Below are 17,250 nucleotides of genomic sequence, written 5' to 3'. Positions count from 1 at the left end.
TCGGTCGTCGCAGGCTTGGAGGGTATCTCTTTATGATATAATTCATAGAATCGTCGATTATTTCTCTATAATGCTCGAATTACGAATAGAAGTTAGCACAATGGAACTATTTCACATTGTTTAAGCATACTACTAACATTATCTTTTTTGTAGGGGGGGGGGGGGGAGGGTGGATTCATTTCTGTGTATCAAACTAAAGCAACAGACATCCCAAAGTATCGAGCTTTCGTACACTAGTCACAAACTACTTATGTAACTGTATTTGTCTGCCTTAGGGCGGATGGATAGGAATTTCATATTTAATTTATGGTTATTATTACTCTAAATCGTGAGGTAAAAGTCAGGAAGAGGTTGTACAGGACGCAGGGCGGGTAGTTGATAAAAGGGGAAGGATTAGTTTTTGGTTGATGCATACGTTCGTAGCATTTATTAACAAATTTAATAAACACAACAGTTACACATAGCAGAGACGTTAGCAATCAACAATAAATTCTCCTTCGCTATTTGCAAGTCTTCCAACACTGGAGTAAGTGTTTCATTCCGCGACTGTAGAAATCATGTGGTTTTTTAGGCGAAGAATTCGTCCAGCAATGTTCGAATCTGATTTTAATCCATAAAGGTTGTTCGATAGAGAGCGGGAAAGCTGAAAATCTAAGGGTGCAAGGTCAGGTGTATACGGTGGGTGTGGAATGACTACCCAACCAAACTCCTGTGTAATGTTTTAGTCAAACGAGAAAAATCCAGGAGTACGTTGTCGTTGAGGAACATCACAATACCCACTTTTCCTGATAGTCGTTCTTGGACTGCGTCTACAAGACGTCTTAGTTGTTGACCATAAATGACAGCAGTAATGGCTACACTTCAGAAAGCAATTCCTAATACACCACACCGTCGCTGGTTCACCAAATCTTTTATGGAGGCAGTAAAATACAGGTTAGAAATGGTCGGTGGTGTTCACGACCGAACTGAGGACGAGGAAAGCAGACACGCCCAAATGGCCATCCACTGACTTATATAAATATATGCACGCGAATGTCGCACGAAGGTCCAGTTACCACAGTTCATCACATTTGCCATTTCGCGAATACTCTGAATTCGATCATTGTTGATTAATGTCATGAAATGATCTTCATCAAAGCCTGAGGTCTTCCAGAACGCAGACTGTAATAATATCAAAAAAATCCTTAAAACGAGAGTCTGCAGCTCGTGGTCCCACGGTCGGGTCCCGTGTTCGATTCCCGGCGAGATCAGGGGTTTTCACTTGCCTTGAGATTACTAGGTGTTGTTGTGTCGTCTTCATCTTCATGATTCATCCCCATTACGGTCGGAGGAAGGCAACGGCAAACCACCTCCATTAGGATCTTGCCTAGTACAACGGTGCGGGTCTCCCCCATCGTTCCCCTACGCTGTGTCAAGAAACATGGTACTTCATTTCCATTTCCATTAAAACGAGAAAATCATTTTTTTGCCGTTCTCTGTCGGATGGCATTGCCCCCATACTTAGCACAAATGTTCTTGGCTGCTACCTTTGCTGCCTTCCCTTTACTGAAGTCCACGTCTCACTCCATTTCCTAAAGCACATAGCTTCACTCATTCTCTCCAGATGATAAACTGACAATATGTAAAATCAAATAGCAACAGTGGACTATAAATAAGAAATTAAAATCGATGAAGGAACCATGTTGTTGTTGTTGTTGTCTTCAGTCGTGAGACTGGTTTGATGCAGATCTCCATGCTACTCTATCCTGTGCAAGCTGCTTCATCTCCCAGTACCTACTGCAACCTACATCCTTCTGAATCTGCTTAGTGTACTCATACCTCGGTCTCCCTCTACGATTTTTACCCTCCACGCTGCCCTCCAATGCTAAATTTGTGATCCCTTGATGCCTCAAAACAAGTCCCACCAACCGATCCCTTCTTCTAGTCAAGTTGTGCCACAAACTTCTCTTCTCCCCAATCCTATTCAATACCTCCTCATTAGTTACGTGATCTATCCACCTTATCTTCAGTATTCTTCTGTAGCACCACATTTCGAAAGCTTCTATTCTCTTCTTGTCCAAACTAGTTATCGTCCATGTTTCACTTCCATACATGGCTACACTCCAAACAAATACTTTCAGAAACGACTTCCTGATACCTAAATCTATATTCGATGTTAACAAATTTCTCTTCTTCAGAAACGCTTTCCTTGCCATTGCCAGTCTACATTTTATATCCTCTCTACTTCGACCATCATCAGTTATTTTACTTCCTAAATAGCAAAACTCTTTCACTACTTTAAGTGTCTCATTTCCTAATCTAATTCCCTCAGCATCACCCGATTTAATTTGACTACATTCCATTATCCTCGTTTTGCTTTTGTTAATGTTCATCTTATATCCTCCTTTCAAGACACTGTCCATTCCGTTCAACTGCTCTTCCAAGTCCTTTGCTGTCTCTGACAGAATTACAATGTCATCGGCGAACCTCAAAGTTTTTACTTCGTCTCCATGAATTTTAATACCTACTCCAAATTTTTCTTTTGTTTCCTTTACTGCTTGCTCAATATACAGATTGAATAACATCGGGGAGAGGCTACAACCCTGTCTCACTCCTTTCCCAACCACTGCTTCCCTTTCATGCCCCTCGACTCTTATGACTGCCATCTGGTTTCTGTACAAATTATAAATAGCCTTTCGCTCCCTGTATTTTACCCCTGCCACCTTTAGAATTTGAAAAAGGTTATTCCAGTCAACATTGTCAAAAGCTTTCTCTATGTCTACAAATGCTAGAAACGTAGGTTTGCCTTTTCTTAATCTTTCTTCTAAGATAAGTCGTAAGGTCAGTATTGCCTCACGTGTTCCAACATTTCGACGGAATCCAAACTGATCCTCCCCGAGGTCTGCATCTACCAGTTTTTCCATTCGTCTGTAAAGAATTCGCGTTAGTATTTTGCAGCCGTGGCTTATTAAACTGATAGTTCGGTAATTTTCACATCTGTCAGCACCTGCTTTCTTTGGGATTGGAATTATTATATTCTTCCTGAAGTCTGAGGGTATTTCGCCTGTCTCATACATCTTGCTCACCAGCTGGTAGAGTTTTGTCAGGACTGGTTGTCCCAAGGCCGTCAGTAGTTCTAATGGAATGTTGTCTACTCCGGGGGCCTAGTTTCGACTCAGGTCTTTCAGTGCTCTGTCAAACTCTTCACGCAGTATCGTATCTCCCATTTCGTCTTCATCTACATCCTCTTCCATTTCCATAATATTGTCCTCAAGTACATCGCCCTTGTATAAACCTTCTATATACTCCTTCCACCTTTCTGCCTTCCCTTCCTTGTTTAGAACTGGGCTGCCATCTAAGCTCTTGATATTCATACACGTGGTTCTCTTCTCTCCAAAGGTCTCTTTAATTTTCCTGTAGGCAGTATCTATCTTACCCCTAGTGAGATAAGCTTCTACATCCTTACATTTGTCCTCTAGCCATCTCTGCTTAGCCATTTTGCACTTCCTGTCGATCTCATTTTTGAGACGTTTGTATTCCTTTTTGCCTGCTTCATTTACTGCATTTTTATATTTTCTCCTTTCATCAATTAAATTCAATATTTCTTCTGTTACCCAAGGATTTCTAGCAGCCCTCGTCTTTGTACCTACTTTATCCTCTGCTGCCTTCACTACTACATCCCTCAGAGCTACCCATTCTTCTTCTACTGTATTTCTTTCCCCTATTCCTGTCAATTGTTCCCTTATGCTCTCTCTGAAACTCTGTACAACCTCTGGTTCTTTCAGTTTATCCAGGTCCCATCTCCTTAATTTCCCACATTTTTGCAGATTCTTCAGTTTTAATCTACAGGTCATAACCAATAGATTGTGGTCAGAGTCCACATCTGCCCCTGGAAATGTCTTACAACTTAAAACCTGGTTCCTAAATCTCTGTCTTACCATTATATAATCTATCTGATACCTTTTAGTATCTCCAGGGTTCTTCCACGTATACAACCTTCTTTCATGATTCTTAAACCAAGTGTTAGCTATGATTAAGTTGTGCTCTGTGCAAAATTCTACTAGGCGGCTTCCTCTTTCATTTCTTAGCCCCAATCCATATTCACCTACTATGTTTCCTTCTCTCCCTTTTCCTACACTCGAATTCCAGTCACCCATTACTATTAAATTTTCGTCTCCCTTCACTATCTGAATAATTTCTTTTATTTCATCGTACATTTCTTCAATTTCTTCATCATCTGCAGAGCTAGTTGGCATATAAACTTGTACTACTGTAGTAGGTGTGGGCTTCGTATCTATCTTGGCCACAATAATGCGTTCACTATGCTGTTTGTAGTAGCTTACCCGCATTCCTATTTTCCTATTCATTATTAAACCTACTCCTGCATTACCCCTATTTGATCTTGTGTTTGTAACCCTGTAGTCACCTGACCAGAAGTCTTGTTCCTCCTGCCACCGAACTTCACTAATTCCCACTATATCTAACTTTAACCTATCCATTTCCCTTTTTAAATTTTCTAACCTACCTGCCCGACTAAGGGATCTGACATTCCACGCTCCGATCCGTAGAACGCCAGTTTTCTTTCTCCTGATAACGACATCCTCCTGAGTAGTCCCCGCCCGGAGATCCGAATGGGGGACTATTTTACCTCCGGAATATTTTACCCAAGAGGATGCCATCATCATTTAATCATACAGTAAAGCTTCATGTCCTCGGGAAAAATTACGGCTGTAGTTTCCCCTTGCTTTCAGCCGTTCGCAGTACCAGCACAGCAAGGCCGTTTTGGTTAATGTTGCAAGGCCAGATCAGTCAATCATCCAGACTGTTGCCCCTGCAACTACTGAAAAGGCTGCTGCCCCTCTTCAGGAACCACACGTTTGTCTGGCCTCTCAACAGATACCCCTCCGTTGTGGTTGCACCAACGGTACGGCCATCTGTATCGCTGAGGCACACAAGCCTCCCCACCAACGGCAAGGTCCATGGTTCATGGGGGGAGGGAAGGAACCATAGAAACCAGAAAACAACCTTGGTCATTCGTTCGAAACCCACCACCGCTTAAATTTTGATTAATATTCAGCTTTGGCGGCTGAAGTCTCTCGGCAAAAGAAGTCACCCTCATTCTGCCAAAGGCCTGGTCAAAGAGGGCGGAGGAGCGGACAGAGGTTCAGGGCACTCTCCTACTCTTTGGGTGCGAAACTGCCCATGAAGGCGGCAGAATAAGCAATGATCAGAGGCATCATGCAGAAGGCAATGGAAACCACTGCCTTAAAGACACGTAACGTGTACCCACAGGACACGTGGCCTGTAATTGAAAAAGTGTCATCATAATCTCTCCATCAGCAAAAGATTCTGGAATAGTCCACCTTTCGGTTCTCCAGGAGGGGACTGCCAAGCGGGAGGTGACCATGAGAAAAAGACTGAATAACCGACGAAAGGACGACGCTCTGCGAGTCGGGGCGTGGCTGTCAGAAACTTGAATGTGGTAGGAAAGATAGAAAATCTGAAGAGAAAAATGAAAATGCTCAATGTAAATATACTCAGAGTCAGTGAAATGAGTATAGGGTAATATCAGCAACAGCAGAAAATTGGATAACGGGAGTAGGATTTGTTATGAATACGATGGAGGGGCAGAGAGTCTGTTACTGTGAAGGCGAGTATCATACAGTTTGTGCAGGAGCAACCAAGAGGGAATATTAAGAGTTGCCAATCAAGAACGAAGTGCTCTGATTAAAAAGTATGTAGGACAGGCAGTAGTCTTTCACCCCTCCTTTTGAGTCTGTACATCGAAGATGCAATGACAGAATTTAAAAAATGTTTGTGGAGTGGAATTAAAATTAGAGGTGGAAGTTTATCAATGATTCGATTCACGGATGACATTGCTGTCGTAAGTTAAGGTGAAGAAGAATTACATGGTCTGCTGAATGGAATGAACAATCCAATGAGAACAGAATGTGGACTGAGAGTAAGTCGAAGAAAGACTAAAGTAATGTGAAATAGCAGAAATGAGAAAAGCCAGAAACTTAACTTCAGGATTGATGGTCACGAAGTAGATGAAGTTAAGGAATTCTACTGCCTAGACAGTAAAGTAACTAATGACAGACAGAGCAAGCAGGACATCTGAAGGCAACAAGCACCGCATAAAAGGTTATTTATAGCCAAGTGAAGTCTACTCGTATCAAACATAGGTCTTAATTTGAGGAAGAAATTTCTGAGTATGTATGCTTGGAGGACAGCATTGTAAGGACTGTGGGAAAACCAGAACAGAATACAATAGAAGCATTTGAGATGTGGTGCTACAGGCGAATGTTGAAAATTAGGTGTAGTGATAATACACTACTTGCCATTAAAATTGCTACACCACGAAGATGACGTGCCACGGACGCAAAATTTTACCGACAGGAAGATGATTCTGTGATATGCAAATGATTAGCTTTTCAGAGCATTTACACAAGGATGGCGTCGGGGGCGACACCTACAACGTGCAGACACAGAGAAGAAGTGAAAACTTTGAGTTTTACCGATGACATTATAATTCTATCAGAGACAGCAAAGCACCTGGAAGAGCAGTTGAATGGTATCGACAATGTCTTGAACGGAGAATATAAGATGAACATCAACAAAAGGAAAAGGGGGATAATGCAGCGTAGTCGAATTAAATCGGATGATGTTGAAGGAGTTAGATTATGGAGACAAGGTAGTAAATGAGTTTTGCTGTTTGGGGAGAAAAATATCTGATGGTCGAAGTAGAGACAATATAAAATGTAGACTGTCAATGGCAAGGAATGCGTTTCTGAAGAGGAGATTGTTTCTGAAAGTATTTTTATGCAGTGTAGCCACGTAAGGAAGTGAAATATGGACGATAAATACACTACTGGCTATTAAAATTGCTACACCAGGGAGATAACGTGCTACAGACGCGAAATTTAACCGACAGGAAGAGGATGCTGTGATATGCAAATGAATAGCTTTTCAGGTCATTCACACAAGATTGGCGCCGGTGGCGACACTTACAACGTGCTGACATGAGGAAAGTTTTCAACCGATTTATCATACACAAACAGCAGTTGACCGGCGTTGCCTGGTGAAACGTTGTTGTGATGCCTCGGGTAAGGAGGAGAAATGCGTAGCATCACGTTTCCGACTTTGGCAAATGTCAGACTGTAGACTATCGCGATTGCGGTTTACCGTATCGCGACATTGCTACTCGCGTTGTCGAGATCCAATGACTGTTAGCAGAATATGGAATCGGTGGGTTCAGGAGGGTAATACGGAACGCCGTGCTGGATCCCAACGGCCTCGTATCACTAGCAGTCGAGATGACAGGTATCTTATCCGCATGGCTGTAACGGATCGTGCAGCCACGTCTCCATCCCTGAGTCAACAGATGGGGTCGTTTGCTAGACAACTACCATCTGCACGAACAGTTCGGCGACGTTTGCTGCAGCATGGACTATCAGATCGGAGACCATGGCTGCGGTTACCCTTGACGCTGCATCATAGAGGGGAGCGCCTGTGATGGTGTACTCAACGAGGAACCTGGGTGTACGAAAGGCAAAACATCATTTTTTCGGATAAATCCAGGTTCTGTTTACAGAATCATGATGGTCGCATCCGTGTTTGGCGACATCGCGGTGAACGCACACTGGAAGTGTGTATTCGTCATCGCCATACTGGGGTGTCACCCGGCGTGATGGCATGGGGTGCCATTGGTTACACGTCTCTGTCACGTCTTGTTCGCACTGACGGCACTTTGAACATTGGACGTTACATTTCAGATGTGTACGACCCGTGGCTCTATACGTCATTCAATCCCTGCGAAACCCTACATTTCAGCAGAATAATGCACGACCGCATGTTGCAGGTCCTGTGCGAGCCTTCCTGGATACAGAAAATGTTCTACTGCTGCCCTGACCATCACATTCTCCACATCACTCACCAATTGAAAACGTCTGGTCAATGGTGGCCGAGCAAATGCTCGTCACAATACGCGAGTCACTACTCTTGATGAAGTGTGGTATCGTGTTGAAGCTGCATGGGCAGCTGTACCTGTACACGCCATCCAAGCTCTGTTTGACTCAATGCCAAGGCGTATCAAGGCCGTTATTACGGCCAGAGGTGGTTGTTCTGGGTACTGATTTCTCAGGATCTATGCACCCAAATTGCGTGAAAATGTAACCACATGTCAGTTCTAGTATAATATATTAGTCCAATGAATAGCTGTTTATCATCTGCATTCCTTCTTGGTATAGCAATTTTAATGGCCAGTAGTGTATAAGGAATGGGAAGGTTTAGCGCAGAATCGGAGAGGAAAGGAATATGTGGAAAACACTGACTCGGGGAGGGTTAGGATGTTAATTCATCTGTTAAGGGATGAGGGAATGACTTTCATGGTACTAGAGGGGGCTGTAGAGGGCAAAAACTGTAGAGTAACGGAGAGATTGGAATACATACAGCAAGTAATTGAAGACGTAGGTCGTAAGTGCTACTCTGAGATGAAGAGGTTGGCACTGGAGAGGAATTCGTGGCAAGACGGATGAAACCAGTCACAAGACTGATGGCTTGGGAAAAAAAAAAGTAACTGATCTACCAACATTCAAAACAAACAGCTGCGAAGTTACACGGTGACCTGACGATACTCTCTGTAACGCCTGCAGACACTTAATGAAAACCTATACAACTACTGCATACTATAATCGTGTAATCTTTTCAGGTAAACCAAATTGTGGTGGTCTGTGTACAAAAGATATATTACTAATGTATGAATCTCAAATAGTGGTGCCATAGACATTTCTCTCGAGTATATTTCTGCTTATTTTCTTTTCTCTTCTTTTCTTTTTGCTCACCTGAGTGTCCCTTTCTCTTGGCGCGAAAGTCTTCACGAGACCCCACATCGCCACGAAGAGAGCAGGGCAGCCTGAAACACAGTAGCAAGAATGAATGGCAATGATGTATATAACGTATACTTCTTACAAAAGAAATTAAATCGTTCCTCTTAAGAGTTTGCTGCAAAGGGGCGGAAACAACGTGAACCTTTGCGTAATCATAAACTAAAATAATCGAGGGGTTTTACGTATTGTATAAAAACTGCAGGACAACATATATCGTTCTTACAGCTTTATTTACGTTACCAGTCAGAGAGATATAATACAAAGATTAATACACAGAAAACAGAGTATTTATTTAACCCTCAACGAGTGGTACTGCACAACATCCCTTTAATATTTTCTAAGTTAATTTCTACATCTTCATCTACATGGATACTCTGCAAATCACATTTAAGTACCTGGCAGAGAGTTCTCCGAACCACATTCACAATTCGTTATTGTTCCAATCTTATACAGAACACCTATATCTTTCCGTATTAGCTCTGATTTCACTTATTTTATCGTGCTGAACCTTCCGCGCTATGTAGGTTGATGTCAACAAAATATTTTAGCATTCGGAGGAGAGAGTTGGTGATTGGCATTTCGTGAGAAGATTCCGTCGCAACGAAAAACGCCTTTCTTTTAATGATTTCCTGCCCAAATCCAGTATCATTTCTGCCACACCCTCTCCCATATTTCGCGATAATACAAAACGTGCTGCCTTTCTTTGAACTTTACCAGTGTACTCCCTCAGTCCTACATGGTAAGGATCCCACACCACGCAGCAGTATTCTAAAAGAGGACGGACAAGTGTAGTATAGGCAATCTCGTTCGTAGGTCTGATACATTTTCTAAGTGTCCTGAAATTAAAACGCATCCGTTGGTTAGCCTTCTCCACATCATTTTCTATGTGTTCTTTCCAATTCAGATTGTTCGTAATTGTAATACGTACGTATTTAGTTCAATTTACGACTTTTAGATTAGGCTGATTTATCGTGTAACCGAAGTTTAACGAGTTCCTTTTAGCACTCATGTGAATGACCTCACACTTTCCATTATTTAGGGTCAACTGCCACTTCTCGCACCATTCAGATATCTTTTCAAATCGTTTTGAAGTTTGTTTTGGTCTTTGATGACTTTATTAGTCGATAAACGTCAGAGTCATCTGCAAACAACAGAAGATGACTGCTCAAATTGTCTTCAAAATCGTTAATATAGATAAGGAACAGCAAAGAGCCTATAACACTACCCTGGGGAACGCCAGAAATCACTTCGTTTTACTCGATGACTTTCCATCAATTACTACGAACTGTAACCTCTCTAACTGGAAATCACAAATCGACTCACATAACTGAGACGATGTTCAATAAAGACGCAATTTCACAACGAGCCGCTTGTGTGGTACAGTGTAAAAAGCCTTCCGGAAATCCGCGAACATGGAATCGATCTGAAATACCTTGTCAATAACACTCAACACTTCATCTGAATAAAGAGCTAGTTGTGTTTCACAGGAACGATATTTTCTAAACCCACATTGTCTGTGTTTAAATAGACCGTTTCCTTCGAGGTAATTCATAATGGTAGAACACAACATATGTTCTAAAATCCTGCTACATATCGACGTTAACGATATGGGCCTGTAATTTAGTGGGTTACTCCTACTACCTTTCTTGAATATTTGTGTGACCTGTGCAACTTTCCAGTCTTTCGGTACGGATCTTTCGTCGAGCGAAGTGTTGTATATGATTGTTAAGTATGGATCTAATGCATCAGCGTACTCGGAATGAAACCTAATTGGTATACAGTCTGGACTAGAAAACTTGCTTTTATCAAGTGTTTTAAGTTGCTTCACTACTCCGAGGATATTTACTTTTACGTTTGTCATGTTGGCATCTGTTCTCGATTCGAATTCTGGAATATTAACTTCGTCTTACTATGTGCAGGTTTTTCGGAAGGCTGTGTTCAGTAACTCTGCTTTGGCAGCATTGTCTTCGATAGTATCTCAATTGCTATCATGCAGAGAAGGCATTGATTCTTTCTTGCCGCTAACATACTTCACATACGACCAGAATCTCTTTGGATTTTCTACCAGGTTTCGAGACAAAGTTTCGTTGTGCAAACTGTTATAGGCGCCTCGCATTGAACTCCACGCTAAGTTTCGAGTTTCTGTAAAGGATCGCTAATCTTGGGGATTTTGCGTCTGTTTAAATTTGACATGTTTGTGTCGTTGTTTCTGCAACAGTGTTCTAACCCGTTTTGTGTTCCAAGAAGGATCAGCTCCGTCGTTTGTTAGTTTATTTGGTATAAACCTTTCAATTGCTGCCGATACTATTTCTTTGAATTTGGGCCACATCTAGTCTACACTTACATTATGAATTTGGAATGAGTGGAGATTGTCTCTCAGGAAGGCGTCACGTGAATTTTTTTCTGCTCTTTTGAATAGGTATATTTTACGTTTCTTCTTCGAGGATTTGGGGTAAAATATTCAGTCTCGCTATGACAACTCTGTGTTCACTAATCCCTATATCGGTTTTGATGCTGGTTATTAACTTAGGATTATTTGCGTCTAAGAAGACAAGTGTGTTTTCGCGTAGGGTCATGAGCTAACTGCTCGACATAATTTTCAGAGAATGCGTTTAGCAAAATTTCGGACAATATTTTATGCGTATCCCCGGAATTAAATATGTATTTTCGCCAACATATTGAGGGTAAATTAAAGTCACCACCAACTATTATCGTATGAGTCGGGTACGTGTTTGAAATCAAATTCAAGTTTTCTTTGAACTTTTCAGCAACTGTATCATCTGAACTGGGAGTTAGATAAAAAGATCCTATTATTATTTTATTCCGATTGCCAACAATGACCTATGCCTATACTAACTCACAGGAAGTATCTACTTCAATTTTGCTACAAGTTAAACTACTTCTAACAGCAACAAACACGCCACCGACAAACGTGTTTAGCCTATCTTTTCGGAACACCGTTAGGTTCTTCGCAAAAATTTCGGCTGAGCTTATATCCAGCTTTAGCCAGCTTTCAGTGCCTATAAGGATTTGAGCATCAGTACTTTCTATTATCACTTGGAGCTCTGGTACTTTCCCAACACAGCTACGACAATGTACAACTGTTATACCAATGGTTCCTGTATCTATGTTCTTCGTGTGTTCAGCCTGCACCCTTTGTGACTGAAGCCCAGTTCAATTTCTATTTAACAGTTTAAAACTCCAGCCTAATACATCTGTTAAAGTTAAGCACAGCACGCATACATTTTTGGATGTCGGACTAAGTGTGCTGCAAACAGTTGTGCATAACTGTTGACGTCGTTACTCCGGATAGAATTGGAAGCACTATTTCCAGCAACTTACACCGTGTTACTTTCTGCTCTGATGTCCGTTCGTGTTAGTGAAAGTCCATAATATGATTCCAGATATGTAATTATTTATGAATGATGTCACCAGCTCCGTTCCAAAAACCCATAATTACATCGATATAAGTCTCAGCGACAGATGTCGGTTTTGTGTCAGCATCTGTGTCAGTTGCTCGATGACGTCTCTTGTATTGTTATGCATCTCCCAACATCGACAGTTTCTGTCCGACAACCATCTGAGCTGATCTTTAAAACGTTTCACCGTTTTTATATCACACACCCCTAGGAAACTGTAAGAGTCTTCTTCGCCACTTTCCTTAAACCTTGAGGAATATTGCTGTTTAACTGTAGCTCATAACAATAATATGAATAATTATGGTCATCACTTATCTACCAGATGATATACACAGCTGGGCATAGGCCTCTCCGACAAAAATTCGCAAGTTAGTTGTAAGCTACATCCGTCCACGCTGCCTCTGGCTGTTTTCTGATGCAGTCTATTCATACTCCATTGAAGTTCGTACCTCTCTTATCAGCTGGAATGGAGCAAAGAAGTACCTTGGTTCATGTAACCTCCAATAACGTATCTACAAATTCGGCACAAATTATTTTCAGGAAATATACTCGCAGCTGCAAATAAGTGCAATCTCCAGTTGTAGAAAACAATCACGGCATTGAAAAAAAATTGCGGATTGGGAATCGAAAGTGCATTTCCTGAAAATCGCGAGCGGTCGACCTTTTTGCAGGCCTCACGGCTAGACCCTAACTTCTACGTGCCGTCCATGTGTCATTAACCTGCACTCGTACACTAACTGTAATTCCCACAGAGGAAAATACATCACTCTGCTGTCGGCGATGAAATGCGTTATTGCTCCGTTCATTCATTCCTAGCGCTTAAAGAGCTACGTCGAACTGACGCATGCAGTATTATTGACATACTTTGGAAAACCAGTAATGAAAAACCATTTTAATTGGCACCCAAAGTACGTGACAGGTAATTACTATCAGAGAGTTATTATAATGCTTCTAAATCCTTACATTTGTCCTCTAGCCATTCCCGCTTAGCTATTTTGCACTTTCTGTCACTAATTTTTAGACGCCTGTGTTCCTTTACACTAGCTGTATTTTCTGAGTCTTCATATTTTCTCCTTTGGTCAATTAAATTCAGTATCTGTTGTGTTATCCAGAGATTTCCACTAGGCTCTGCCTTTTTACGTCTCTAATCCTCAGCTGCCTTCCATATTTCATTTCTCAAAGCTACTCCCTTCGTGTTCTAAAATATTCCTTTCTCCTGTTTCTGTCGATCATTGGCTGATCCTCCCACCTACACTCTCACTTTGCTATGCTTCCTTAGATTCAGATGGATCTTATCATTTTCATTTCCTACATGTTTGCAACTTCTTCATTTTTTATCTGCAGTTAATAACCAAAAATTTACGATCAGAGACAACAGCGGCTCCTGGATATTAATTACAGCTTAAAATCTGCTTTTGAAATCTCTCTCTTAAGAGGGCATAGCGGCGGAAAAGAGGTAATAATTTTCATACTTGTGAATTTGTTCAATTTTTGTATATTTTTAATGACAGATCTTTTTTACAATCTAAAATAAAAACAATTTATATAGGAAGGAAAGGAGGTAAAACCGAGAGTATCTAAAGTATAGTACAGCTGCGACCCTGGACATTCACTGAGGTTCGCCTTGTGATATATATCAACATATTTTAGCTTTCGTTAATGATGACCTTCAGATTTGCGTGAAGTCTCGGGCATTTATTTGAATGATAGTATTTTTGATTGTTTGCGATCATATTCTGACACATCTGGCGTACAGAAAAGATGTTATGAACACAGAAGTAAAACCCGATTCTTCCTGCAATACAACAACCTACTCAATCTTTTCCAATCTGTTTTTCACTATGCAACATAAAATAAGAAGCAGAGGAAGAAAATAAAGTAAGACTTGAATATTCCGAAAACGAGGCCACCCTTTTGGACAAAGCGCCACGTACCTCAGTCTCTAGAGAGCACTAGCACATAGTTTGTTGCCAAGCTACCCATATCAACTGGTAACTGCATGGGACGAATTGGTACTCGGGACACCAAAGTAATGGAAGTCTTACGACGTTAGCACGAGGAGCGTACCCTCAATTTATCTCTTATTCTGTCTGCTGTTTCTAAACAGAAAGGATATTAGGCTGAGAAAATTAGTCGAGCGTCAGAGGCAGGCCTACTCCACAGCCCCATGGAGATTAATGTGCGGAGAGTAGTATCTAACCTTATGCTCCAAGCATTAAAATATTACCAAATTATTTTAGATGTACTCATAGTAATTCCTTTTTTTGTACACTGTACTGAGCGTCATGTGATGACCGCTGGTACAAAATGATAACTGCAGTCGCTAACTGAGAAACCGAAAATCACAGTGATCAGCTATAGCATACGGTGACAGAAAAAATTAAATTACTGGGTTGGTGCATAAGTCCGTAGCGTATTTTAATAAACACAATGCCTCCACATGACAGAGACTTTAGTCGTCGATAAGATATTCTCCCCCACTAAGTCCAACAGTCTGCCAACGCTGGGCCAATTTTTCGATTCCGCGACTCTAGAAATCACGTGATGTTGAGACGAAGAAGTCTTCGGGCCATTTTGGAGTACATTTTCATCTTTACATCAGGAAAGGAAGTCACTTGAAAGTTTCTCGATGGAGGGGCTTGCAGATTAAATTCTTAGTGCGCAAAATCAGAAGAAATAGCTGAGTGCGGATGACTTGCCAACCCAACTCTTGTGTAGTGCTTCTTTTCAGTCTAGCAGAACGGGGTTGGGCATTATCGTGGAGTTGCATGACTGTGCGCTGTCTTCCTTGTTGTTCTTCTGGGACTGCGTCTTCAAGACGTCTCAGTTGTTGACAATAAACGTCAGCAGTAATAGTTACACCTGGGGGAAGCAATCCGTAGTACATGACACCGTTGCTACTCCACCAGATGCACAACGATACCTTTTATGGATGCGCGCAGATATTTGTACAGGGAGTTAGTGCATTGTTTGGTTCAAATGGCTCTGAGCACTGTGGGACTTAACTTCTGAGGTCATCAGTCCCCTAGAACTTAGAACTACTTAAACATAACTAACCTAAGGACATCACACACATCCATGCCCGAGGCAGGATTCGAACCTGCGACCGTAGCAGTCGCGCGGTTCCGGACTGCGCGCCTAGGCATTGTTTGGACTCAACCATTTCTCCTTTCCTTATGTTAGCATAAAGACACTATTTCTCGTCCTTAATGGCGATACTGGACTGTGTTGTGGTTGTTTACAAGCCAACTGACGACGAGTAAGCAGAGAGGCGCATATGGCCACCCGCGGATGTTTGTCATTTCGGCTTAGAGCATGCTGTACACACACATCCTATTTTTGAACCTTCCCCATTGCATGGAAATGCTGCACGATTGTGGAATGACTACACTTCATACCATTTTCCAGTTCTCGAGTACACCGACTTCCATCATTGTAGATTAACGCGCTTAAACGATTTTCATTAAAGAAGGTCTTCCTGAGCGGAGATTGTCACTAAAATCAAAACGATCCTCCTTAAAACGAGAAAACCATTTTCTTGCCGTTCTTTGTCCATTGGCATTATCCCCATACACGGCTCAAATGTTTCTTGCTGCCTTCTCTGTGGTCACGTCTCTGTTGAACACAGACAGCAAAATATGTCGGAAACGTCAGATTGATACACTTGGCACTACATTTTCTAGGCTCTACATCTCCACTCACTATGTCCAAACTAAAACACGAAAATATGTAAACTCAAATACCAATACTGAACTACAAATAGAAAATGACAATTGATAAATAACCCACCGCAACCGGAATATCAACACACAAATGAAAGACCCTACAAACTTACGCACCAATCTAGTCTACGCCAATATGCAAATATAAGAAGACAACAACCAACATGTCACTTCAATGACTAGATCTCATTTGAGAAATTATCATTCAGAATGTTCCCAAGGTATTTAACAATACTCTAAAGTAACACAACATTGTAAAATGTTTCTGATTATGTACAGCATTACAGAAACCATATGGTACACGGAATTGTGGAGGAAGTGTAACCTTACTTACACAGTCCGACAGCAACGAAAGGGCTTATCGCAGACGGCCATCAGTGCGGCTTGAAAGTGTGGATGGTGAATGCTGCCCGAAAAGGGTGTGCTGCACAGCCTTGTATCCTTTCAGGTTCCCACACGTTCCCACTATTCAGTAGGCCCCTGCGCCAATGCAGAATAATCTCATTCTCCCGGCGTCTGCAAGTTGCGACACCCAGAGTAAACCCGTCCCTCGAAATGTACGCCATCTAATCTTTTATAGAGACAGTATCTTGTCCAAGAGATGTGACGGACTGAAATACTATCGAAAAACAAAAAAATGTAATTCAAATTGAAAAAAAATTGAATTACTGCATTAACGAGATTCTGACGAAGAACTGGATTTTCAGTTCCATAATCTGTTCGTATTGGAGGTATCTGTTAACAGTCCCCCAACGAAAATTTATTGTGTGTGTTTTACTGTCTCAGATAACACACATTCAAAAGTTATTACTAGTCTGTAAATGCAGTCATAGCCGATGTGTGATATGATCGCATCAGATCATAAAGTAACTACTCATACAACAGTCCCATACATGTACCAGATGTTTAGCAACAGGATACCAATAAATCTGCTACGTTATCGCATTGCTTTAAGAAAATGAAGCACTTGAAAAATATTCTGCTCTGGAACTTAAGATCATCGTCAAGCGGTAGATGCTTTACATTACTGGCCACTTAGATGCAGAACCAATAGCGTTAGCACAGCCTTTCTCGAGAGAGGTAGAGACGAATCACCAAATAATTATCAAAAGGTTTTCGGTCAGTTAGATGGCTATCAGTTTGGCCTTAAGATACGTAAAGCGACGAGAGAGACAGTTCTAAGATTACGGTTGGTACTGGAAGCAAGGTTGAGGAAAAATCGAGACGGGTTCATAGGATTTG

At 41.5% G+C, this 17,250-nt stretch overlaps 1 protein-coding gene across 2 annotated transcripts in view; it reads right to left on the bottom strand.

Annotated features, from left to right (window-relative positions):
• Positions 1-17,250, bottom strand: part of LOC126356006 (diuretic hormone receptor-like) — a 673,424-nt gene that overhangs the window by 86,546 nt on the left and 569,628 nt on the right. For both annotated transcript variants that reach the window (XM_050006648.1, XM_050006649.1), the window contains one exon: positions 8,823-8,893. In XM_050006648.1, coding sequence (XP_049862605.1) covers positions 8,823-8,893 — 71 coding nt within the window. The remainder of the gene's footprint in view (positions 1-8,822; positions 8,894-17,250) is intronic.

The sequence above is a fragment of the Schistocerca gregaria genome, chromosome 3 (genome assembly GCF_023897955.1).
Source record: "Schistocerca gregaria isolate iqSchGreg1 chromosome 3, iqSchGreg1.2, whole genome shotgun sequence".
Taxonomy (NCBI): Eukaryota; Metazoa; Arthropoda; class Insecta; order Orthoptera; family Acrididae; genus Schistocerca; species Schistocerca gregaria.
Note: the sequence above shows the minus strand (reverse complement) of the source record. Positions and strands in the feature narration are given on the sequence as shown.